Raw genomic sequence first — 26,778 nt, 5'->3', positions numbered from 1 at the left:
TGGGAACAGCCACGCATTATACATCCACCTCAATCTCAGGCCAACCACCAGCCCAAAGGATGTCGTGAGATCCAACATCTCACTGGGGTGATAAACCTTCAGCTCAGCTGGGTGATAACTCACCATCGGCTGCAGAATGTCCCACAGCAGTAGCCTAGCCATCATCGTCCAGGCCTGGTGGGTATTTACAGGAGAAGGTAACACGGGGGGAGTACCTGCCCTTGTCCAGGTGATAACAGGTGGAGGATGGCCTTCAGCAGTGCAGGAGAAATCCACGCTTTGCCCCTCGGTCACAGTCTGATCAATGGGAATGACCAGGAACCTGGGAGTATCTGAGGGGAGAAGACACTGGCAGAGCAATAGGAAAAAACCAAACCCAGCCACGCAGGAATAGCCACTGAGAGCGGAACAGGGCCCAGGACTCTGGGTTTAGCGGCCTGACCAGCAGTTGAGTGCTTAACACCAGCCAATGTCATCGAGTCCCTCACCTTGCACTATAATGTTTGCCGTAGCCTGGATGGAGCCTTCTGAGTTGCTGGCATTGCAATTATACTGGCCCTGGTCCAAGAAGGTGACGTTTTGGATGTACAGCCCTCCCGAGCCGGTGATGGCGAAGCGGGAATCGCTCGGGAGTGGCGAGCCCGTGCCCAGAGTCCAGATGACATGAGGGGGTGGGTGCCCAGAGACCCCACACTCCAAGGTGACGCTTTGCCCAACCAGCACTTCTGTGTTCTGGGGTTGGATCACGAAGCTGGGCTTGGCTGAAAGCAAGGGACACATTTCAGACACAAGCGGCCTTGCTGCCCTCTCCTGCGCAGGCCCCTCCAGAACGGGACAAATCAAGCTTCACTGGTAAATTAGAACAAATCTTCCACAGAAAAGTGGGGCTTGACCCAGAATGCATTTCAAATGTGTTCAGAGTCTGCTTGGTCTCATCATGCCTGGCAAGATGAATGACTCCTCTACCACTCTGCATCTCCACTGACTCAGCTGCGATATCGCTCTACTCCGCTCTCCCTTTCCCCTTTGCTCTCGTCAAACACGGCCAAAAAGGTTGCCCCACAAACCTCCCCACCCTGGCTTACCCTGAACCCACGATTCTTCTGCTTCTGCTCCCATGCTCTGCCCGGCCCTGGAGAAAGCCTCAGGGCTGTGCAGATCCTCTTTACTGGGATGTTTGTCCTCTCCTTCTGTTCTGTTATATTCTTCGGCCTAGCAATCCCCAACACCTATTTACCACCTTCGATTCCCTCCCCTCAAACCTCCCCTTCTCCAGTCCCCATTTCTCTCTGGACTCAGGACCCTGCCTCCAGAAGACAAACTTCAGCCTTGACTCCTGTCTCGAAGTGCCTAGCACACCACGGGGGCTACTAGAAATAAACATCAGCGGATAATGAATGTAACCCCACAATTCCAGGGACTTTTACTCAATGAATCACAGGGGCCTCCTGACCCTCTCTGCTACACAAGCTGAGTCCTTGGGGAAAATCCTCATTCCTGCACAGTCTGAGGAAACAATCCAGGCTCCAGGGTGCTGTATTAGAGTTACAGAGAGGAGGCCCTTCTTTCTGAAGTTTCTGGAGCAGGAGCAGAACTTGTCCCTACCTGCTCAGAGCAGCAGTAGCCTTCATGTGTGCTACGTTAATTTTCTGAGGGGTTGGAATGGCTGGTGGAGTCATATAATAATGGCTTCACTGGTACCATCCCTCCCTTTGCTCCATAATACCCCTCCAACCAGGTAGGAACTTTCAAAGCACCACGCGTGTGAAGACGCTTGCCAAAGTGTACATAAATAAAGGAAGGGCTTAATCTGACTGACTCCCTTCCATAATCCGGACCGTCAAGAAGTGTTTAAGGCTCAATTACATGGAGTGCCAAAGTAGCGCAGAACTACTTCCTGTGTCTTGACCTCTCCGGCTATGTTCTTGGCCATGCACTGGTAGATGCCTTTGTCAGATTCTTTGGTGTTTTGGATCATCAGGGTCCCATCCTGCAGCAAGTTAAGGCGCCCATCGTCTTTCATGTCAATTTCATTACTGAAAAGCAGAGCCAGGCACAAAGGGGCTGAGTTTGCAGGGACAGAGGAAAAACCCTACCATTTCCCCCTATTCATCATCGTCAAACTATTTACTTATTTACTGCATGCATAATATCAGGTTTGTCTCTCTTCACATTATTTTTTAGCGCCCCATAATTGACAGCAAATATTTTTTTTCCCACCAACTGTCATATTATATGGAATCACAGAAAATACAGAAAACAACTACAGGCAGAAACATTCCAGTTTTCTCTCAGCTTGAGTTCCAGCTTTCTCTCCCTTGTTCACTAAGGATCACACCCTATCTGGAACTCAAAACAGATATATTCAGCAGGTGAATAATATAGTGCAAGTAAATATACCATTATACCAATGGATCCAATAAAACCATCTAAATAATTTTTAGCACTGCTTCTCCACCCCGATATACACAGATACTTTCAGTCACAGGAACCTTTATTGCAGGCAAAGAGAACTATAAAGGAAGAAAGAACAAAAGTAAAGTCTCCCCTGACAGTCTGCCCTAAAATGACTACTAAATGGTTGCCTGTCTTTGTAGACAAGAATGTCCTTGAAAATTTAAACATGCAGCATAGCAGTTAGGCAGCTAGAATAACATTTAATTTGCTAACTCTTAGTAGTAATCCCATCAGAAACCCTGCTTGCTTAGGGAGAAGTGACAGGTTTTATGGTATTCAATATATTAGACTGAGCTGATAAAAAAAAAAAAAGAATGGAAAACATGTGAAACTTCTATTTCAAAATGTAAAATTAAAAAAAAACGTTCATTGAAATTTCAAAATTTGGAAAAAAAATGTTTATCGGCGCTATAAGCTGTTGAGAAATAGGGAAAAATGTGAAAATGATTATGAAAAAGTATTTTTTCACAAGGTTCAAAGTTTTGAAAAAAATATATTAAGAATAGCACTTTAGTAAACTTCCCCCAGCTGTAGTATTAACTGTTTTTTAAGATGTTTAGTGTAAGAGTAGGAATCTTTTTATAGCTAAGAGATTAAAAAAATAAAATCGGTGAAAGCACATATAAAATAGCATCAAGTAATGCAAGCAGTAGCCCTGACGAAATCATCCCGGAAGCTTTATGAGAAGCCAACTTTATTTCAGCAGGCTGGAGGTTCTTCGTTAGGAGAAGAGCTAGGTGTAAATTCACTGTGGAGTCCTAATAAATATGAGAATTCCATTCCAGGGCCTGAGAGCTGTGAAGTATTTTTTTCTCTCCCCACATTCAGCTGCAACTCCTGGAGCCCAGCCAGCGTTAGAAGGTCACCCTGTTGGATATCATTTGTCCTAGCATGATGGAACATTGGAGGGCTGCAGAAGACTAACGAAGGAGAGGAAATTTCTGTCCCCAGAATATAGATGGATCCACCAGGCAGAACAACATGCCTGATGAGCATTTATTAATTCCCCTTCCTGCCCGGTTATAGTGGTTTCCAGTGTGGTGAACATATATTAGTGTGATCCCATTCGCACTGCTCTGAGTGGGAGCTTGCCAGCATTTCCATCACAAAACCCTCTTTCAAGAGCAATAACACTCAGCCACAAAAATTTGCACTGGAGTGAAACTCTGCCTGCAGGGTGACAGCAGGGATGCTAACATTCATCCTTTTGGTTTTATTTTTAAAATCCTCCTATTCACCCACCCACATTCCCATGACACAGAAGCAAGGGAAACCAAGGAATACTTTAACATGCAGAATGGACGACTGCTCAAGCCCAAAACATTTTGTTGTCAGGCATTTCCCTGTGACTTTTCAGCACCTAGTGTCATTGTGCGGCAGCGGTGTTTGCACTGGCAGGAGAGCATATTAACCCCTTCCCTGCCACTTTCCATTGCAGCCTATGCACCACAATGGAATACAACAATTTCCTTTTGAAGTGCTGACATTTCCATGGGCAAACCAAGTACAGGAGGCACCATTTTAGTGGTTAATATATCACAAACATGGTGGCTCCAAGGCAAGCACGCCAAAAGGCTAATAAAACGTTTTCAGCAACAACAACTTTCAGCCTGCAGAGTACATTTATGGGCAAGTATAAATCCTGGGAAAACATTTCAAATGGACATGAAGACAGCACTTTATTGACAGGGTCATTGGAGAGTGCTACTAAAATAAAGGTAAATACAATTAATGAAACATGCATTTCTGATTTGCGTGAAATGACTCCTGTAATCACAGGCAGTAACTGAGGAGTTTGCCGCTCGATGGAAGCGGCCACCCCCACAGGGCCTATGTGCACAACTCACTTGTTGTGTAGCCAGATGATCTCTGGCTTTGGGTTTCCTTCTGCCCTGCAGGTGAAATAAACAGTGTTTCCCAACTTGACATCAGCATCATGGGGCTCGGTGGTGATGCGAGGCCTCTCTGAAAAACACCATTTAACAAAACCCACTCTAGTGTTGATAAATTGTATAGTCAATTGCTTGGCCACACATTGGCTCACTATGAAATCTCATAACCAGTATCAGTTAGGTTTATTGCTAAAAGCCAGTAAGAACATAGTACAGGAAAAAGATTCTACATGATACCAGTCTCCAGGAAGCGGTCTCATGCAGCGTGGTGACATTCACCTTATACAGAAGGTGTGGTCCCACAGTTACACATTTCAGCTGGGAGTATTTATAGGATGATTTAACAAAGTTACAAAAAACTCTTTACAGGTCACTAAAATCCAACCCCCCAGTTTGTCTCAGTTCCTTAACTTGTTGCTCTGCGTCTTCCTTATTTCTGTTTTGGATGCTAGCATTCCGGGTATCGGTGCGCGAAGGTACCTTCCCAGCTTTACTACGTCATAGAACAAACTTGACTTTGACAAGTTTCCTATCTGCTTATGCCAAATGCTGGGTGGTACTATGGGAGGGTATTGTGAGATGTAGCCTAGCATGAATGAACAGAACTCTGGGAAAACCACAGGCCAATTCAGCTCTTATAACTGCCAGGCATTTGTATAAGGTGGTGTATACTAACCTAACATACATGTGTTGGGGAACTCCGGGGTAGGATGAAGTTAAAGCCTAATTAGACCAAGCCTAGAGATGAATAAGTCACCCCCCGACCCCAAGCAATCCCAGGCCAATTCTGACCCAATGGCTTAAAATATGGGTCCAATATTCTAGGCCTTACCACTTACATTACAAAATGGGCTTCCACACTGTGACCCCAATGCAGCAGTCCATCCCTACTCAGCAAAACACACGCTTACGTCTTGTGGACTTCAATGGGAGTTAAACGTGCTTCAGTGCTTGTTCTGCTGAATAGGGATGAATTTAAGCACACGCTCTGGAGCCTTTGACCCTGATTCAGCCAGGTACATAAGCTTGTGTCCAACTTTAAACCCATGAGGAGTCCCACTGAAACAAATGGGGCTGCTCAAGTGCTTAAGTACCTTGCTGAATTGGGGCCTATCACTATTACAGTGAAAGAGACATGCACTGATGGGGCACTCACGTCATATCTTATTGCTCAGTCGCTACGGTACCTATGACAGAGTATTTAACTAAGGCTATGGACACCTCTACTGATGCTCATATGCAAAGAAAAAATGACTGCAGCCGAAGTGCTCTGTTAGCTTAAGTGTATGGTCTATTCACCTGGGAAGCTGACAGCACCAATCTCCATCTTCCTACTTGTAGCACTGGTGCTGAAAAGTAACTGAAATAGGCAGTGTTGTCTAGTGGCTAGAGAAAAGGAGTAATAGCCAGAAGGGTCCTGGGCATAAATTCTAGGTGTGCTGTTGACTCCCAGTATGTTACTTTGATCAAGTCACTTGACCTCATTAATCATCTCTCATTTCAGCAGTGGAAGTGAATGCAAAGCAGGACCATCGGGGGAAAAACCCCACAGATGCTGGGCCAAGCCCTTTTCTTGTTTACACCGGTGCAATCCCACTGACTTTGGAACGGAGCATTACTGGGTGAATAGATTTAATAATAAAAGCACGCTCACCACAGTTGAATTCTTGGGTTGTCAAGGTGGTGATAGACCGGCCCTGCAACTCCCTTGGATTCTCACAGGTGGCAGCTGTCTGAATATTGCCCTTTTCAGAATATTTCTTCAGCAGTTTGGCGAGCCACATCAAGTCACAGTCACAGAGCAAGGCATTGGAGTCCAGCCGTCTATGAGACATAGATCAAAGAAAAGTTATTTAATCCCCCAGCCCCTTCCCAATCGCCCTCCCCAAACATACACAATGGTTTTGGCTACACTACGAAATAGACTCAGGGCCAGATTCTGAAAAGAGCTCATAGCTCCCACTCAGGGACCTAACTGAAGTGGGCAGATTTTCAGAAGTTATCGGCATCCAACAGCTCCTATTGTATAGGTGCCTAAAATGGCAGCTGTTGAGGGCTGAGCTCTTTTGGAAATCTGGCCCTCAATTTATCAGTGCTTCAGCCCCCCTTCCTCAGAAATACGTATCGGTTCAATGACACCATGAATTAGAGCTGGTTCGATCCAAATCAAAACGTTTCGGTTTGTTGTACTGACCTAAAATGTTTCATTTCAAGTCAATTGAACACTAAACTGGATTCTTATTGTGGCACATTGCCTCATGGGAGTTGTAGTTCAGATCCTCATTCTGTCCTATGTGCTGGACTCCCTGACCAGATTCCATCTCCCATGATGCAATCCAGGGTCCCCTCTAACCGAAAGCGTGGTGCATCATGGCAGATGTAGTCCAGCCAGGGTGCTTGACCCATAGGGGAGAATGGACCATCAAGCAAATTCAACTACAGCCCCTATGAAGCAATGCACAGCCATAGGGAAATACAGTTTAATGTTCAGTTCAACAAACCAAAATGAAAGTTGAACTGTCAAACTGTTTCATTTTGATTAGAAATGCCAAAATATTTCTTTTTTGGCATTTTCAAATCTAAATATTTCAGAACTTTTCATTCCATGAAAAAGTTTGAGATTTCACCTAGAGCTATGCAGACAATGGAAATTTTGTTTCATTCAGGATTTTGTGATTTCAAAATTTGTTTTCATTCCAATTCAGCCAAAAATCTAGAAATTCTCTGCAAAAGAAAACTCTTAAAAAATGTTTTAGATAGAGCTAAGTAATTAGTTAAGATTTCGACTTTATTTTGTTATCATATATAATATAATATATGATAATATAATATAATATAAAAGAAACATTCAAAATCAAAAGTTGATTCAAAACTTAATTCAAATGTATCTTTATATTCAAAATAAAAAATTAAAACGTTTCATTCCAAAATGTCAAAATGGGACATTTCGACATTTTAAGACTTTCCTGCCTGTTTTCTTCCCTGAAATGAAACATTAGCAAAATTGACACGATTTCCTGAAGCATTTTGATTTTGACTGAACTGCATTTTCCAACCAGATCTAATTTTAGCTTTGTGCCTTGATTTGGGATAAAAACAAATGTTGAAATATCAAAATTTCCTGCAGGATGGAAATTCCAGTTTTTGTTCAGCTCTACTATTAACTGCTGAAGGTAGAAATCCTTTTTTAGCACCCCATGCTTGTTCGTTCCAAATTATACCAGGATAGTTAGAATACGCACCACCACTGCCCATTACGCAGATATTTCATCTGGTCTGAAACTAGAAAATCAGTTCACTAACTGTCCAGCTACCAATATTGGTGTCCACAATTCATTTGTGGGACCACAAATACAAGCACAAATGTTATGGACACATTTTTACATCTAAACAGTTTGTGGGTTCGTATTGTGCCCATACAAAGGAACACAGCGGTATAAAATTTCAGATGACTATATAAGGTATATACCAATCTAACGTTCCAATTCTTGGTTTAATCCAATGCCCACTGAAGACAGTGGAAAGATTCCCATTCATTTTAATGTGCTTTGGATCACTTGCTTGGTACGCCCAGTGCTAGGTGCTGTATAGCAAGTGCTGCCATGACTGGAGAGAAGTTTTCATCTCTGTAACCCATTCCCCACCCTTGGGAGATGGGCGTAATGGTATCTCAGTCCATTCTGTCCTTTCTTCCCTGCAGATCTCATTACTGGGGTCAACTCTAGGTGCAGGGCTAAAGGAGACCGAAGAAAACTTTAGACTATACCACATTCCCTTTTGGAAGTTCAGCTGTGGAAGGTTCCTGGGTTTCACTTTGTGAAAATTGCATAAGAAAAATGAAAAAGGGTACAATGCTTCATTAAACAAATATTTGGTAGTACAAAAATTCATACCATGTAACCATATTTTGCAAACATCTCACTCATCCTTGACACTGGGGCAAAATTTTACAACTTCTTATAAATTATTATTATGCAACACGAGAAGGAGTTTTTTCTGTGGGCAGCAAATGTAGAGAAGGCTGGAGCGGAATGGGGAAACATGATCCTACCGCAGATTTTTCAATTATGGCAGAACCCCGTGATTTGTGCACAAAACTTTTCACCCTGCTCATTTCCTAAGACAACAACAACAAATAACTCTAAGGTCTGAGGGATTTTTAAGTGAAAGAAAGAGAAAGCCAGGTTAAGTGAAGAACACCACATGATAAGCTTTGTGTTTGTTGCAAGATAACCATGCTCCTTGGCTATGTAGTGAAGCACAAGGTTATATCGCAAGTCCCTATAAAAATACTAAAAGACTTCTCTTACCGCTATATTTCTCCTTTCACTGAGTGTATCGATCTAAGGAACCCAGGATGGCTAACGAGCAGAGTTATTTCATTGACTTCAATGAGCTTTGGATGAGCTATGGGAGTGGAGGGTACTGAGCACTTTGTAGGACTGAGCCCTAAGTGGGACCCTCAGCTGCAGCGTTGTGCAGAAGGGACTACAGCAATTTGAGTCACCAAAGTGAAGAACCCACTAACTGGTTAAGTCTTCTCTTGTGCATGGCTACCACAACAGTGTACTAGACATAACAGTTGTCCCAGAACTACATTAACTGGAACCTTTGTCAGCCAGTCAAATTGGTCTCTAGGTCCTGGCCATGTGATAAAAGACAAAACAATTGTTCTTTGTAGGCAATGTTGTCCACTTACAGCCGTTTGAGGGATTCCAGTTGAGAGAAGGTTCCTGGCTGAATTCTGGAAATTTTGTTGTTGTGCAAGAATCTGCAATGGGGATATCAAGAGTGCCAAAGTGTTATACAGAATTCTATACCAGGGATAGGCAACCTATGGCACGTGTGCCGAAGGCGGCACGCGTGCTGAATTTCAGTGGCACTCTCACTGCCTGGGTCCTGGCCACCGGCCCAGGGGGCTCTGCATTTTAATTTAATTTTAAATGAAGCTTCTTAAACATTTTGAAAACCTTATTTACTTTATATACGACAATAGTTTAGTTATATATTACAGACTTATAGAAAGGGACCTTCTAAAAACGTTAAAATATATTCCTGGCACGCGAAACCTTAAATTAGAGTGAATAAATGAAGACTCGGCACACCACTTCTGAAAGATTGCCGACCCCTGTTCTATACTATACAGATAACATTTAAACTGAGCCTTGACCTGGGATGTTAAGATTGGTCACCAGAACCTTGCTGATGTGCAGAATTTATTTTGTGTGTGTGTGTGTGTGTGTGTGTGTGTATATATATATATATATATGATACTTTGGTACTCTCTAGGAGCTATAGGGATATTGTTAATTTGCTTGTGAACACAATGCAATATGCAACATCAAATGCTGAATGTGTACTGGAAATAGCAACAGAGGGTCCTGTGGCACCTTTGAGACTAACAGAAGTACTGGGAGCATAAGCTTTCGTGGGTAAGAACCTCACTTCTTCAGATGCAAGTGAGGTTCTGATACTGGAAATAGTGACTCAGGATTTGAAATAAAAAAGTCCCCAAACCAGATTCTTAAATCAAAACCACTTCAAATTCTGCAAGGGGCAGGGAGGAAGAGGTTGAATCTCTAGGATTGGACCCATCCCAAGCATTTTGTTTCTAGCTTAGATCCAAAACCAGAAGGGACCTATGGATGGATGGATTCAGATACTGCTGAAATTTTGCGAGAGCAGCCATTACTAATAAGATGCCAACGCAAGGAAGCAGACATTTCATTTTAGCCCAGTGCCCTTAAAAATCTAAACCCAAACCTAATCCTAGAATCAACGGGACCTTGAACCCGAACCCAAACCTTATCCTAAATCTAGTACAGATCCAACACCAGCCCCTTGACCTATTTCTAGGTAAAACCAAAGTCCAGCTCCAGGTTCTGAGACATATGGTTCAAGACCCCTGGATCTTATAAGAACAGGAAGTTAGTTACACCAGTATGCGTAGGTGGGGAGCAAGATGGAATAATTAGTCTATGATTACTGGGAGGAGGTCTGCAGCCATATCTAAAATTCAGAACAAAGGAAAATTGGCAGATGCTAGTGAGTAACTCACCGTATTAAACAATGGACCAGGAAAGGAATATACAGGCAGCCTAGTGTGTGAAATGCGTGCATGGGTGCCCTAGAGTTCAGCCATGCCTCACAATTTCGATTTGAGGTTTAAATGCAGAGTTTTAACTCCCCTGAAATTTAGATCCAGGGTTTTAGTTTGTTAAGTTACAAAGATCAGCTAGAACCTCTTGATCCAGGTCCCGATTATCCTAAAGTTCAGGGATGTTTGAATCCTGGCTTTTTCTTGGGGCCTCTTTCTAGTGTTTGTGGATGTAAAGCACATTTGTTTGCCAATGTAGAGAGGGCTTGCTGAACTCAAGGTGGAATGTGAACCTCCACTTGACTTGTTCTGGCTGCAATGTTGTTCCTTTAAGTAGTACTGGGGAGTAGGAAAGGAAAGCTTTAGCCATTCTAGGGCATTACATACATTTTTCTTGTTATCTTTTTCTGACTGCATTTCCCTCTCATTTTCTCATGCAGACTGCCCAAGAGTCAAGGACGCCAGAATCTTTGTAGAAGTGGGGGGGGCCAAGGCGGATTTCTGCGCCCCTTCCCCATCTCTCTCCTGAGCCCCCTTTTCTCCTAACCTGCGCTCCCGCATGGACCTAGCCCCCTGCAGCCCCCTCTCCCCAGCACTTGGTGCAGCCGGTCTCCTACCTCCAGCAGCTGCACGTAGCTCACTGGGAACCAGCCATGCAGCCTGTCCTCCTCCTGCCCTTCCCACCAGCCGCTGTCTGGCACCTGCAGCACTGTGATCAGCTCCCCCATTGGGATGCGCAGCCCCTGCCGGCACTGCTTCGAGCCTGCCCAAGGCTTGCAGTCTGGGGGGCAAAGCCCCCTCTGCCACTCCAAACTATGCCCATGTTAAAAAGGGAGGGGCTTGGCCCCTTGCTCTCCCCCCACCCCGTTCCGGCATTGGTGCCAAGAGTTGACTAATGTTGACCTGAAAAGAAGTGTAAAATCGTAGCATTCTAATACGGCTTGACCAGTTACAGGGCTAGCGGTGGATTCACCCCGTTGTGTGTGTGTCAGAATGCACAGAATACATCCTGGGAAGAGCCCCTAATATTCTCACCCACCTTTCTGTTTTGCCAGGACCTAAAGTCTTCTGATTTGAGGAAACTCATTTCCAGGTCTCCCTTAATTTTAGAGGCCCGGCTTTGCTCCATGGAAATGAAGCAGAAGAAATCAGATCCTGAAATTAAAGCTTCAGAAACTTTCCTGCCCATCACCCAAGATGGAAACTCTTCCAATGGGCCGCATGATGAGAAGTCAAGAGTGTTGTGAGCAAGGGAGTCCCCCTTGCTCTTCACTTACAGTCTTTCCAGTTTGGGCAGGTCGCTAAAGGTTTCTGGCTCCAAGGTTTCCAGGTTGTTGAAATGAAGGTAACTGGCACAAAAAGAAAAGCACAAGGGATGGTGTTATAAAAATGGACTTACAAGGCTGGACAATAGCTCACCGCAGGAGAGTGGTTCAGACAAACGTCCACCAGTCAATCAGCCAGTGCACAGTCAAGGGCAGATTTTCAGAAGACGGTCTTCACATTTGTATCTGCAATTTGCATGTGCAAAACCAGCCCGGGTTGGGAAATCATGCCCTATCTATCCGTTCCAAGAAACTTCTGTCAGCTGTCAACAATTCTACCCTACCGAACCATAAAAAACCCCATAGGCCAGACTTTCAAAGCTCTCCGCTTAGCCCTAGAAACACCACCACCACACTGTACTATAGCTTCAGAGAGAGACCCTATTAACCTGGGCTGAGCTTTACGTGGTTCTTCTGAAGCTGCTGTCATTGGAGCTAGTGGCTGCAACAGTACAGGGCTTTCCCCTCCTCCCTCCTGCTACCTAAAGCATTCCCTAGCATCTGTATAGGGTGGTCCTTTGCAAGACTGGGGGAAGGGGAGACGTAGCCTTACATAGGGCCCCCTCCCCCAACACCCGGAAGACACAAGGTCGGTGTCAAGGATCTGTCCTCATCAGAGCGCCCCGTTTGGATGTTACTTGGAAAGTGCACTGGCGTAAGTCCAGCCTGCCTAGGGGAAGCGTTCCGTGATGGTTTCATGGCAGTGGGCTCTCAGCTCTCCAGCTGAGACTTTCTGGCTATTTCTCCCCTTTGTGGGGTCTCAAGTGAAATGAACAAAACCCAAAGTCAGCAAAAGAAGTTAAACAAAGGGGCAAAGAAAAAAGAAAATCCGGGGGCAGTGCTAGCCAGGTTATCGGCCGCTTTCCTCAAAGGGGCCCTGCATGGGCCACAGTCCACGCCAGAGTCCACTGGGTCTCCAGCGCAAGTCACAGGATACAATCTCGCCATCCTTTTAGCTCAGGGGATCTGTGCTCCCCATTTGTGAGGGGAGAGGTTCCACTCGCTCTCAGACATCTTCTGGAGAGCTGGGAAACTTAACAGCCTGCTCCCTTCCTGGACTGCCTCTTATTGAGCGGAGCTTCTGCCTTTTAAACTCCTTCTGCATTCCTGGCATGACTTAGCTACTCCAGCCCAAACAGCTCCTTAACCGTTTCCCTGCTGGTGCGGGTTTATACACCCCACCATAGTCAGGATAGCCGTCTCATAGACTTTAGGGGATCACAATGATCCCTTCTGGCCCTAGTCTGCCCTCCTGCATATCACAGGCCACAGAACCTCACCCACCCAACTCCTGCAATAGACTCATGACCTCTGGCTGATTTGTTACCTTCAGCAACTCAAAGTTTAAAGACTTCAATTTACAGAGACTCTACCACTGATTCTAGTTTAAACCTGTCAAACAATGACAGTAGAAGTGGCACTGAGGAAGGGATTCCCTAGAGGGGAATGGTCCAATGGAGTGGCAAAGTTTGACCTGTGCTTAACATGAGCAACCCAGCTCTGCCAAAATGTATTAATTCCGGGCTGATGTTCTCGGCTCCACTAACATTCCAAGCCACGTCTGCCATCCAATGGTACAGGGTTCTAGTGGAACCTTTTGCATGGATGGGATGAAGGAGCGCATAACCACAAAAATACAGAGACAGGGATAATCAAGGTTCCACTCCCTCCCCCCACCAACTAGCTGTTACATCAACCCACAACATTAGCACTGTTCTGAAATGATTAGGAAAAATACCTAAATATCAAAGTGGCAGGAGTAGCCTCCTCCCCTTATGTCACCCAAGTATAGCTCCAGTGGTGATCCCTGATAACTCTACAAGTCTATGTTCTACCAGTTGCATCCAACTCGTTCGAGAAACGATTGCAAAAGCCAGCGTGCAGCTGTTCCGTTCATAATCGAATGAATCTTGATAGAAGATTGGCTATCAGAATAAAGACCAAACCACTGTGACTCAGATTCTATAGCCTGGAGTTTGTTTTAATAAGTCTCAGTTGCGTGCTTTCATTCCTCTGAAGGAAAGCAGCAGATACTGTCCATCAAACAGGTTTTAGTTTTACTTGAAAAGTTGGCTTGTGAGATGGATTTGAGCAAGGCCAATTTGCTGGGAGAAAAGCCTTTTCAAGGATTGGAAACAGATGGGGGATTTTATCCCTCTGACACCAAATCTGGTTTGTTCATCGTTAAAATGTGGTTGTGGCTAGAAGTGTATCTTTAAACAGGGCCCCTACGCTACAGCACGTACAGTATCTGCTCCCCAGGAGTCTTCTCAACCTTTCTGCTGAGCTTACCATCAGCACTGCAGAGAGCAAGTGGAATCCTATTGTTCCTCATACAGCAAAGTAGCCAGTTATCTTCCAGCTCCAGAACCTTGGTTGCTGGTGATGATGCACAAGGCAGAAAGGACTCACCGTTGGCTGCATCCACCAGCATGTTCAAGTAGTTTTTGTCCTCCTGCCCGCTATGCTCACAATCCCTCACTGTGCATGGGCACATGCACACCCGCACCAGGGATTTCTCATGAACCACCCCTCCCCGCCATCCCCATGCATGCACAAAGCCATCCCAACTTGCGAGGATGCTTTGGAAGATTTACCCCTTGATTTTCTTATACCACTTTGGCCATGAAGTGCTGACAGTTGGAAAGAAAAATGGCTCTAACTGACAAAGAGAGCAATTAGCTATGGACAGAGAGGGCACCATTACAGAACACTGAAACATCATTACAGGATCCAGTGACTAGACAGAGTGTAGGCTCCCATCATCCCGGAGCATCCCAGGAGGCATGGTCTGAAAGTCTTTCTATTGTTTAGTACCTCTAAGTTGGACTTCAGCAGCCATTTTAATGCATGCAAACACCACAATATCGACAGTTGCTATAAATACTCAACCATACTGCCTGTTCGCTTCGCCCATTTGCTTCCAGCAATAGACGAGCTGGATTGGAGAAAAGAAAAACTGAGCCTAGCCCCCAAATTCAAACAAAGGGCCAGATACTGGGCCCTGCTCTGTGAAGATCTGCCCCACTTAGGATAAAGATCTTCTAGTGGCTCCCACACTTCCCCATCACCTCCCAGCACAAGGAAACTGTCGAGGGAAAAGGAGGGAAAGGGAAGCATGGACAGAGCATTCCTACACTACAGGGATCTCCAGCTGCTGGAATATCCCTTGGGGCCATGGGCAACTGAATGAAAGTAAGAACAGTCTTCAGCATTGACCAGTCAGTGTGGAAGGACCAAGCCTTCTTGAAGTCCTGTCATCAGTCTTAAGTGCCAGGCGTAGCAGTTCAGAGGGGTCTTAGTGAGGGTTTCCAAAGTGAATCATATTCCCAAGCAGCAAACAGAGCTCTTTTGTACTTACAGCTGTTCCAGAGAATGGAGCCCCTTGAAGGCATGTTGCTGGATACTCTGAATTTCATTTTTGTACAGGTAGCTTTGGGGAGAGAGGAGAACAGAGAAATGTGAAGCATTAGGATAACTGGACATTGCTGTATTCACGATACACAGAAAAGAGCTATAAAGCTGGACCCAGCTGGTGTGTTCTCACTGGGTATGAGCTGGGATATACTTATGTCAATGCCATCTAGAAGATCTGGCAAACAAAGTATGCACTTGACTGGCAGAGTTATAGAAGCTAGTGGATTTTATAGGATTTAGAGGTGCCAACTCACAGATATTTCAAGTTCTGCAGAGCGTCAAAGGACCTTCTTGCAATTTGTTTGATCAGATTATTGTTCAGCAGCCTGTTCAGAATCAGAAGGAAAAAACAAACACACGTGAATGCAATACGCCCGAGACTTGTAAAGTTTCTGACAGCAGCACAGATACCTGTTGAGAAGTCTTAGGTATAAAGTGTAGTAACTGAGGCCTTGTCTATACTATAAAGTAGTTATGGCTGTATAATTAGACCAGTACTTCCCCTCTAGATGCAATTCTATTGGTATAAAGGTGCTGTATACGACTCTAGCTATTCCCATGCAGGAAAGGGAATCGCCATCCCAGTGTCAGTGTACCTTTATACTGTATAATTGCATCCACGTTTGTACCGGCCTAGCTGTATTGGTGAAAACAAAAACAAAACCCACTCCCCTAACTGACACAGTTACACCGATTTAACTTCTGAATGGAGATGAGGCCCAAAGCTTGTGCCATTGCAGTAGCTGCCCCACTACAGATTACAGCCAATCCCCAAGTGCCTCCTAAAGCCTGGTTTACACTTAAAAATTGGATTGACTTAGTCACATGGCTCTGAAAAAGGTCATGCCTTGTGTGACTTTGTTAGGTCCACTAACCCACTGTGTAGCTGTGGCTAGAATTCCTCCATCAACCTGGCGACAACGGCTTGGGCAGGTGGGTGGATTAACTACATCAATGGAAAAATCCCAGTGTAGGAAGCGTGTACGCTATCGTGCTACAGCAGCACAGCTGCAGTGCCGTAGCTGCGCCGTGGTAGCAGCTGTAGTGTAGCGATATGGTAAGAACTCTCAATGCCAGGCCATAGGTAAACTGAACCCCCAGTGGCATCTCTTTACCTCCACTTAGACTCATCGACTTTAAGGTCAGAAGGGACCATTGTGATCACCTAGTCTGACCTCCTGCACATCACAGGCCACAGAACCTCACCCACCCACTCCTGTAACAGACTCCTGAGCTCTGGCTGAGTTACTGAAGGCCTCAAATCATGGTTTAAAGACTTCAAGTGACAGAGAATTCACCATGTACACTAGTTTAAACCTGCAACTGACCCAGGCCCCAGGCTGCAGGGGACAGCAAACCCCCACCCCCCGAGGGTCTCTGCCAATCTGACCTGGGGGAAAATACTTTCCTGACCCCAAACATGGTGACCATTTAGACCCTGAGCATATAGGCAAGACGTTGCCAGGTAGACACCTGAGAAAGAATTGTCTGTAGTAACTCAGAGCCCTCCCCATCTAGTGCCCCTTACAGTTATTTTCATTCATGCGTCAAGTAGTTCTAATTTTTAAAAATGAATTGCAGTGTTGTGGTTTTTATGTGACAGTCTCCCAATCCTTGGTGTTAATAAATACTAGAGGGTGAGTCTTCCAGTGGGACAAGCTTTGATAGGGCATAAGAGCACAAACGACAAAGCAAAATAAAACCCCATTCCATAGGTTAAAAATAATTATAAAATGGCAACAAATTGTTCTGTGATCTAAACAATTTAGGGGCAAACATGTAAAAACAAAAAGTAAAGAACACCATCCAGACGTATGAAGCTATTCATAAAATGCTAATATTTTCTTTCTGGTGAGCGTGGAAGTCAGATTTTAATACAAAAGCTACAGAGGTCATTGCCCATGCAATACACATCTGATTTGCACATACAATTTCTATGATTATCCAGGCAAATGAATGATTGCATGTGCCAGCAACCAAAAAGGTACATTTGTTTGTACAATTAACCAATTTGTGTGTGCTGTCACAGCAGGTGCACATCTAATTGGTATGCAAATCTGATCTGCAATCCGTCAAAACAAAAGCAACCTCAGTTAAACTAAATAGTTTACAAGTAGTTTTAGTAGAATTCAATTTTTATTATGTTGGTTTTTAAGGATTTTTTCCAATTTTTATCCATTTAAATTTTCACAGTTGAAAGAGATTGGAGGGGGGGGGGGCGCATCAGAAAACAGGGTGGCACACAATCATTATTTAATGACAGTAGATGATGAGGTTCAAAAAGTTCAAACTTTATAACCATCAATACACAAATTCTCAACATCACAGGTCAAAACATACGAAATAAATATCCTTAAAACAAACCCTAAGAAGTTCTCAAGCAGCATTTTTCTTACTTTTGTAAATTTAGAGCTCGGACTGCAAATGTCACAGGCTGAGAAGTTCAGTTTTGAAAGTGCTGCCCTGCATAGCGCGGATAGAAATGGAGAAGAGGGTGGGCAGTGGAACTACCTGCTGGGAGCGCCTTCATTGCAGAGAGCTGCTTTTCTGATGGTGTAGAAGAGAATGCTGCTTTTTCTCCACAGTTTTGGCTCGCCGTAGATTATACTGGGTTCTATTCAAAGTCTTGGTCCTAATTTTCCAGGATCTGCATGGAACTGACCCTGAGTAAGTTACAGAACCTCTCTCTCTAAGATGATGACACCACCTTCCAGGGTCTAGCTTACCAGCGTGGGACTTAGAGCTTTCTCCGCAACAGGTGCAAGGTCTGGCACCATTGCTGGGGAAGGCTAGAATGACCGCAAATCTCACAGCCTTCCCAAGGAAGTATAAAACTCACTTCTCTGACAGAGACAGGAAAAGAGGTGAAGGCGAAAGAGAGGGGGAAAGGAATAGCACGAGCGGAAAGAGCAGAACAAGAGTTTAGAAATGCATTGGGAAAATAAAACCATGGCTCCAACTGCCAAAGGGGATGCAGGGAAAAAAATCAGACTGCTGGTCTATTGGGAATTCAGGCTCTCAAGGCGGGTTCTTAATAGCACCTATGACTTCGGAGCACAAATATCATTGACAGTCAATGGACTTGCACCCCTACGTTACATGGGTGCTTTTGGAAATCCAGCCTGTCGTCTCTTGGGAGCTGCCCAGATATTATATTATAAAAACATCAACAGACAAATTGGCAGGTAGTAGGGGGACGGACAGACAGATAGAAAAGATTAATACAGACAGATACTGCAAGAGAGATCTCCACAGCTGGAAGCAATGGTTCCATAGACGTGGCCTAGCCTGCTTTACCCATGAGGACGCAGGGCGATGGCAAAGCCTTGGACCAGCCTACTCCACTCCAACAGCCAGCCAACCTGAGGCTAGGTCTACACTACCCGCCTGAATCGGCGGGTAGAAATCGACCTCTCGGGGATCGATTTATCGCGTCCCGTTGGGACGCGACAATCGATCCCCAAATCGGCGCTCTTACTCCACCAGCGGAGGTGGGAGTAAGCGCCGCCGACAGAAAGCTGTAGAAGTCGATTTTGCCGCCGTCCTCACAACGGGGTAAGTCGGCTGCGATACGTCGAATTCAGCTACGCTATTCACGTAGCTGAATTTGTGTATCTTAAATCGACTCCCCCCTGTAGTGTAGATGTACCCTGAAGAGGAAACAGCTCCTAAATACAGAGCAATTAGCTTCTCTGCTGATTGAACTCTTGAGTGCCAGCACAAGGTGTCCAAATAGCCCAGGAGAATAATGTTGTCTATTTACCCACAGAATAAGTACAGCACAAGACAGCAGCAGCAGTGCATCTTCGCAACTTTTCCCTGTACGTGGGCTTAATCCTGAGCAGGAGGGATCAACTCCGATGGGAAGAAGGCAGGTCGGTCCCCATGGCTATGATGTCATTGCTAGGGAGGTGGACACCTGTCCACTACAACGGACATCAACAAGTCATTTCATGCAGGCTGCCAGGTAACCACCAGGTAGCAGGGGCAGGGCCTGTCTCGCGCGGTGTTTTGTACAGCCCCTAGCACCACGGGACCCTGATCTTGGCTGGGGTCTCTAGATACAAATGTAATAACCATGAGTTTGGAACTGGTATGACTTCAGCAGGTGATTTCAGAGTGAAACCCTCTGTATTTCCAAACTCTGCTGCTGTTTAAAACCTCAGCGCACCCCATTTCAGCCTGACAGCTATTTGGCTGACGGTACTCATCCAGTCCTTTGCCTCGATCAAAGCAAAATAACCCCCTCTGTAAATGCAAACTGTACACACAGCACCAATGTATTTGTGTTTCTGTTACCCCATTGTTTAATGCATAAAAATCTGTGGAGAGTTTAAAAAGCAATTAGAAGCAGAACTATCTGATTCCTGCCACAGGCCCCCCTAATGCATGGAGGGGCCTGACCCCAACTCTCACACTTCCAATGTGCCCTGGAATGTACTCAAAAGTGAGGGTTTTTTGCAGACAATTTATAAAGTACAATGTAATCTGCTGAGCAGCCAATGCTGATTCAAGCACATTAGAGACAGGGAATAAAAATAACGACAGTTCTATTGGTCCTTAGTTGGTTACACATTGCAACATCCCCTGAAAATACAAACTGGATGGAGAAAGGCCAGGATTTTTGGTTGTGTTTTGTTAATTTCAGATCCAAAAGATACAGCCGTTTCTAAGCAGGGCAGCGCGCTTCAAGGCAGTGGACCTCCTAACCAAGAAAGCTGCTGTCACAGAGATCAGTAGATAAGACAGCGATTCAGTGTCCTGCCAAGAGTTTAGGTCCCGATCCCACAAGCTGTTCCCTATGAACAGACCCCTGTGGAAGTCCATCCACATAGAACAGCTTGCAAGATCCGGGCCATTCACGGTTTGCCAAGATGGGACCTAAAGGCTCGATCCTGGTTCCCCACTGAAGTCAATGACAAAACTCCCAAACTCCCACCAATTTCCATGGGGGCAGGAATCTCGTACGAACAAGCTGAAACTAAAGTTTGCAGACAAGCATATGTAAGTAAATGTTCTAGAGGAGATAGGATTCGATCAAAGGAAAATAGTTAACCATGTGTGCCTCAGTGACCCCCTGTGGGAAAGGAAAGGAAATAAAAAGTATCAAAGTTTATTTGTTTGATACCTTATTGAGAAAGCACCATTGAGGATCTGGCCCTATGCCAGTTTGCACCAGCTGAGGATCTGGCCCAAAATATCTAAATTGGATCCTCAGTGACACAGGTCGTATTCCTGCAAAATTGGTTTGGGGTGCACAAGGAACAACCAATCAGGCCCATAACTGTTAACAAGAATATTAAAAATCAAATTTCTTTTATGCTTTGCATCTGAAATTTTGTTCTCATTTGCTGAGCACAGCTGAAAAGTTACTTTAAATGATTCTTTTCTTTCTTTTTTGTAGAATTTACAATATTATCGCTATTTGATGATGGGAAAATAGTGAATGTGGATTTAACATGTGTACTTCTCTTTTCCCATTTGGCAAGCCATGGGCTACAATCAATATTACTTGCCTTTTTTATACTCCTCCCCCCCTCCTTTATAGTAAATAAGCTGTGGGCATATTGGAGGGGGGAAATCAATTTAAAATAATAATATAAAAAGCATTCCCCCAGGATGTTGTACGTACTTGTGAGAAAGTTGGAGAAGTTACAACTGCATTTAAAAGTTATTTCAATGTGTGGCCAGAAATTCCTTCTTGCTGATAAAATGGTTTGGAATTGAGAGTTTCCAAACAAGAAAGAAACAAACATACATTCTGGGGATTGAGTTAATCAGCTCTCAGTAGACCAACATTCTTTGGTACAGGACTAGCACTATGTAGTACCTCAAATGGCTAGATAATTCAAGACAGAACCCTCTGGTTCCTCTAATCCCTCCCCCAAACACCTTTTATTCTGAAATCCAAAGGAAGGCCACAGAGGTCCCCATAATAGTATTTTGCTTTTATCTAGTGCATTGTATCCAAACATTTCAAAGCACTTCACAAAGAAAGACAAGTAGCATCACCCCCATTTTTCAGACAAGGAAACTAAGGTACAAAGAGGTGCAATGCCCAAGGTCAAACACTATGCCAGTGGCCGAGCCAGGAATAGAACCCGTAATGCCAGATTCCTAGCCTAGCTCTGGACCATACCACCTTCCTGTGAAGCTTGCTGGAATTTTATTTCTCAGGCAAAGGCCTATTTTAAAGCAGTGGAGTCTATGCCCTTCACAAATGCCAGCTACCGTACAATAATGCTGTCACATGGTCCCCAAAGCACTAGACTATAATACAGAGTGACCACGGTGTGGACTCTGGGGAGAGCACACATAAACTGGGTGGGCGGCTTGGAACACTCAGCACCGGTCTGCGGCCAGAAGGCATTTGGACTGAGGACCCCACATCCCAAGGAGGAGAGCCAGACAGGAAGTTTACACCCCAGGAATGTGCCAATTGTCTTGACAACACAGGGATCTAAAGGTTGAGCCCAATACAACCGGCTAGTGACCATCCTTAGCCAGGGCTGTAACAAATACATTTCACCAAAACAGGATTGAGAGGAGCAAAAGCAGGGAAGTTAACCTCTCATATGTGCAAATACAGACTTTCCATCGGGCATCCTAAATGCTTGGGTCTTGTTAGTCTCCACACCACTGCTCGTGACCTCACATTGCGGTAGATCTCCAGCTGACTTCAGTGAATTCCCATCTAAACAACTCCTGATTAATTGCCTGCATTTTGTGGAAGAGAATAAGAATTATGTTTTTTCTCCTCTCCCCTCCTCCCCCAGGAATAAAGGCTGCATTGGCAATGACATTCCATTGACATAAGAGTTTCCTCCCAACCTTGTGACTCCATAATGGGAAATAGGTAAACACAACCCGAGCCCTCTCGTGTCCCACAGGGGAAGGGGGGAAGTGTGTCATGGAGAAGTGACAGGACCAACCGTGCTGGAGCATTTGACACACATCATGGTTTGGTTTCTTGTTGAGAGCTCCAGAGAATTAAGCTCTGATATGAATTAGGAAAGCAGTGATGGGGAGCTCGCCAGGTGTAACTTTAGACAGCTGAGCAAGGAAGAACTGGCACATGCCTGCTAGTTGGAATTTATGTGTGGGGAGTGGTGTGTCTGGCACATCACATTTAGTTAATTTAATGGACCAGAAGCCTAACAGCAAAGGTTAGCTAGATGGCCGGGGAACTGAGAACATAGAGGGAGATAGTCAAAGGCAAAAAGACACCCAATTTTCATTCAGTCAATGGGAATTAGGCACTTAAAGCCCATCTCTGCCTTTCGAACCTCCTCCCCCACGGTAATTTCTATACAGGCGGGCTCCAATCCTGCATGTGACTTTAGCCCCAATTCCACAAAGCATAGAATATGCTTAATGTTAGACATATGCTTACGTCCCATCTACTTCAGTGGGATTTAAATATGTGCTTAACTTTAAGCTAAATGCCTTGGTGCTTTGCTCACTCATGGCCTATAAGCAGGAAGGCTTCAACGGGTTCCACATGGGTGAAAGGGTCCATTTGGATGGAGTCACTTCCAGGATTGGGGCCAAATGATATGCTCTTTGGGGCAGGAGCAGTGTCTGCTTCTGAGTTTTGTGCAGAACCAAGCGCACTGTTGGCATTCAAATGATGATTATGGAAGTGCCACCTGTTAAGTTAAGGATGCCCTGAGTTCAGCCCTTAAAACAGGGATTCAAATGCTTTGTTACATATGAAGGATAAAGCACGTTCTCCCCAAAACGTATAGGTATGAAATGACATACTATATCTTACATTTATATAAGCATACGAGCTCTCAGAGCAGCAATCTTTCTTGATGAAATGCACAAGTGGGTGCTAAATTTGGAAACAGACGGAAAATACTAGATTTTGCTCACTTTGGAAACGCAGCCATCTCTGGAGTGAAAGGAAATGAACTACCATTATCTGCTTGCAGAAACTCAAGGCAACAGTTTGGAGCAGGAAGTGCAGAAGCAGCACATGTGCAACTGGAAGAGCAAAGGGGTTGAGTCATGCAGAGCATGATCCTCCTAGGGAGAATAAATCCATGATCCGAGATCCGAGATGAATACACCCCACTCTGATGAGCACACGTCTTCAGCTTTGCATTTCATCCAGCAGATGGCTCTGCCAGTAGCACAGAGCCCTGTGACACTATGGTCCAGGGTCACCACCGCTTCCTAACGTGCTTCGGCAAAACGAGGAATAGTTTTATTTGCCTGTTCGAAAAACTGGCAAAAAGCAAAAGTTTGCCATTTGCCCGGAGGTGTTTGCACACTTCTCATTCCTATCTATACATCTACCCTAGGTTTCTCTGTAGCATCCATGACCATAGCATCTAAGCACTGACTACATACCCAACGTTCCTTCTATTAGCAAACTCCCAGCCGCTACTGGGTGTGCGGTCACTGCACAGTTAACCCAGACTATTTGGGTGTTGTCCCTAACCCCCCACTCCCATTCACACACAAAATCCCTCACCCATGTTTGGAGATGCTTTCAATGTGGGCTAGCTGGCCCGGCCAGGGAGAGGGTTGGACCCCGGGGCCAGTTTCACTGTGGCTGGTAACCCACCTACCTCTCAAGTGCTGATCGTCCTCCAGTGCCTTCCCCCAATCCCCCATATGCCTAGAAAATCAGACAAGTTCTCACACAATTTACTGGGAAAAACTCAGAGCAGCCCAGTTGACTTGCAATGCAAAGAACCCTGGGATATGCCCCCAGACATCCCAGCAACACACACGAGTGAGTGCACCACCACTGAGGACGAAATAACTTGGGTAGGGCTTTTCTCACACCTGTGCTAGGCTAACCCAGGTGCTGATCACCTGGGCTAACCCTGAAGTAAAGACATACTCAAGGGCACGGCCGGTGGGAATTGCAGAAACCTCTCACATACAGCTCTCTGTTGCCTCATCTCCAGCTTCCTTGTTATTCCAGCTCAAGGCACCAGGTGTCAATGCACCTCAGCCTTGAGCTGCAAACCTGGCGATGATTCTACTTCCGGCCTCTTCTGAGGCTTACCAGCCATATCCAGCAGGCCCGTGAGGCCTGGGCTTAGGGTGCAGGGCTTTTCCAAGTGCCTTTTTGTAGTGGCAGACTGAGCAGGCCTGAGAGTGCAGGGGGGTTCTGGATGAATGGCTGCCCGGCATCTGTCTAGCAGCTGCAGCTGCCTTGGCCGAGGGGAGAAGCCGCAGTGGTGTGTCGGCCGCACGCACCAGAGGAGCAGCGTGCCAGCTGGCTGGGGCGGGTGGGTGCAGCGAGTGGGAGGAAGGGAGACTGAGGGCATGGGAGAGCTGCAGAACCAGCACAGCAGAGCTAAGTCTGCAACCCAATCCTTTGACTTTTGAGTCATCCTAGATGCGGCACGCAGCGGCTTGTCGAAGCGGGAGGGTTAAGGGTATAAGGGAGGGGTGGCACCGACAGGTCTAGAGCCTCAGAGCTAAGATGGGATCAAACGCATTCACTTTGAACCCAACTGCAATGCAGTCCCAGATCTTTGGCGGTGAAAGGCTAGTGCAGGTGAGGGGTTGTGCCAGCTTCCATGCCACCAAAGCACCTGTCTTCCTGATACTGGCGTTGGTTACGGAAATAGGCACAAGAAACAGGGGGGGGGGAGACCCTCAAGACTCATTGTGCTGTGTTAAGGAGAACTCTGTCCACAAGCTCATAACCACAAGGCTGAACGGCTCTGTATTTACCCAAGTTCGTTAGCGATCAGCATGGGCCACGTAACAGGGGCCAGAAGAGCTAGGGCTGGGAGAGTGCCAGCTAGCTAACAGGCAGCTGACAGGACCTAAAAGCTCACCAAGGTGGAAAACTCTTTCATTGCCGCTGCAGGACCCTACCGAGAATACTAGACAAGGTCTGTCTAGGAGCATATTCTGCTTGCAGCCTTTCAATACTCTAACTTGGATTTGTTTCTTTTAAAGCACTGCAATTTATCAAACCTGCTTCAGGGAAAGAAAGCAAGGGGCTGGAGCCAGCAGGGAAATCTTACTCCAGCCCAGGCTGTTTAGAAGCCCCAAGAGACCCTCAGTATGTTTGCAGTGTGCTCCTTTCATGGCAGTTTCAAAGCCCACCTCCTTGTCTCACTCCCTGTTAGATTCTGAGTACAAAGGTTTCCTTAGCAGGGAGGGTTTACAGATGTCAGCTCGGATATTCCACAGCCACCCTGCCTGGAAAGAGACGCAGAGCAGAGACTTCGCCACACAATCTGCTGCCCTTCCTCTGCCAGCCTGCAGGAAGGCCGTTTTTATGTATTTATTTATTTAACAGCGGGGGAGCAGCATTTAATTCTCCAGCTCACATTGCCTCTGGGCCTCGCACTGCATGCTCAGGACTCCTGCACATGGACCCTGACCCAGCCTCAAACCCTTGAGAATGTTTGCATCAAGCACATTAGCAAGAAATGAAAATCCAGAACAAATCTCACAGGGGGTTGTTTTTAAAAAAAAAAGTCATTTTCTTTGTGATTTCAAAACCCATAAAGATGCATGGGGCAAAAATTTGCCCTGTAACAAGCCAAATTCCACAGCTTCTTTCAGTTTTGCTGCAGGAAACAGACTAAATAAATGACAAACACCCAAACTGTGTAGGGCTGCTGTCTCCCATTCTCTGTGGCACATTGCAATGTGACCACCACCACAGACAGGATGCTACAATTAGAACTGTGCAAATATCTGATTTTTCTCTTCACTGGCAATTCTGAAAAAAATCAAAAAGGAAATCCATTCTCTCATTTCTGGTTGAACAAAATGTTTCAATTTGACAAAAACGGAAATGTTGTGTTTTGATTACAACCATTTTTAAACGTTTTTGATTTTTTTTTAAATGGGATTGAAACAATCCGAAAAATCAAAACGTTTTGTTTCAAAAACGTCAACACGTTTCAATTCTTTTTTTTTGAATTTTCGTTTCACATTTTTTTCCAGCGGAACAATCCAGTGAAACGGACACAAATACGTGAAACATTTCTGTGTCACCAAATCTGCAGTTTTTGTCCCCACCCCCAAAAAAAGTTTTGTATGAAAAAAATCGCACCCAGTTCTAGTTTTACGTCAACCCCCAAAGATTCTCGCTCTGCTTTACTGTCAGCCTGGTCCTATAGTAGGACAAGTTACAGTCTGGTTAAATATCAGGCCTGTGCATAGCAATTTGGAACGATGGCAATCCCAAATGCTTTGGTGTCATGAAGGGGCAGAAACAGGAGTTAGTCACCCAACTCCCATTGACTTTCAAAGGGAATCGGGCACCTAACTGCCCTTTGTAAGCCTCCACTGGAATTCTTATCCCGTAGTCCCAGGACGCAATATCTGAATCAACAACGTAATTACTACACCTTGATTTTACCGCATGTATGCCATTCTTCCTGCTTAAAGCCCCAGCACAGAACTTCAATTGGTTGAAAGCGTGTGCTTAAATGCTTTCCTGAAAACCTCATGTCAAATGTTGCTGTATACTTTTAAGACACACTTTTGTAAGGGTGCATAGGTGTAACAGAGCTCTGATCTATTAAACTTCCACCCTGACTTTGTTTGTTTCTTTGTTTTAAAAAGTCTGTTTCCAGTTGACTTATATAAACCTGGG

General features: G+C 45.2%; 1 protein-coding gene across 3 annotated transcripts in view; it reads right to left on the bottom strand.

Moving 5' to 3' along the window:
• LOC117886182 (peroxidasin homolog) overlaps window positions 1-26,778 on the bottom strand; it is a 64,070-nt gene that overhangs the window by 21,415 nt on the left and 15,877 nt on the right. For all 3 annotated transcript variants that reach the window (XR_004647892.1, XM_034787843.1, XM_034787844.1), the window contains exons 3-11: window positions 15,443-15,514; window positions 15,133-15,204; window positions 11,724-11,795; window positions 9,049-9,120; window positions 6,004-6,173; window positions 4,305-4,422; window positions 1,867-2,036; window positions 489-761; window positions 216-332 (exon numbers count right to left, since the gene is read on the bottom strand). Coding sequence is in view for 2 of the 3 variants with exons in the window: in XM_034787843.1 (XP_034643734.1) it covers window positions 216-332; window positions 489-761; window positions 1,867-2,036; window positions 4,305-4,422; window positions 6,004-6,173; window positions 9,049-9,120; window positions 11,724-11,795; window positions 15,133-15,204; window positions 15,443-15,514 (1,136 nt within the window). In the remaining variant the exon portion in view is untranslated. The remainder of the gene's footprint in view (window positions 1-215; window positions 333-488; window positions 762-1,866; window positions 2,037-4,304; window positions 4,423-6,003; window positions 6,174-9,048; window positions 9,121-11,723; window positions 11,796-15,132; window positions 15,205-15,442; window positions 15,515-26,778) is intronic.

This window comes from Trachemys scripta, chromosome 12 (genome assembly GCF_013100865.1).
Source record: "Trachemys scripta elegans isolate TJP31775 chromosome 12, CAS_Tse_1.0, whole genome shotgun sequence".
Lineage (NCBI taxonomy): Eukaryota > Metazoa > Chordata > Testudines > Emydidae > Trachemys > Trachemys scripta.
This window is presented reverse-complemented; position numbering and strand designations above follow the sequence as displayed.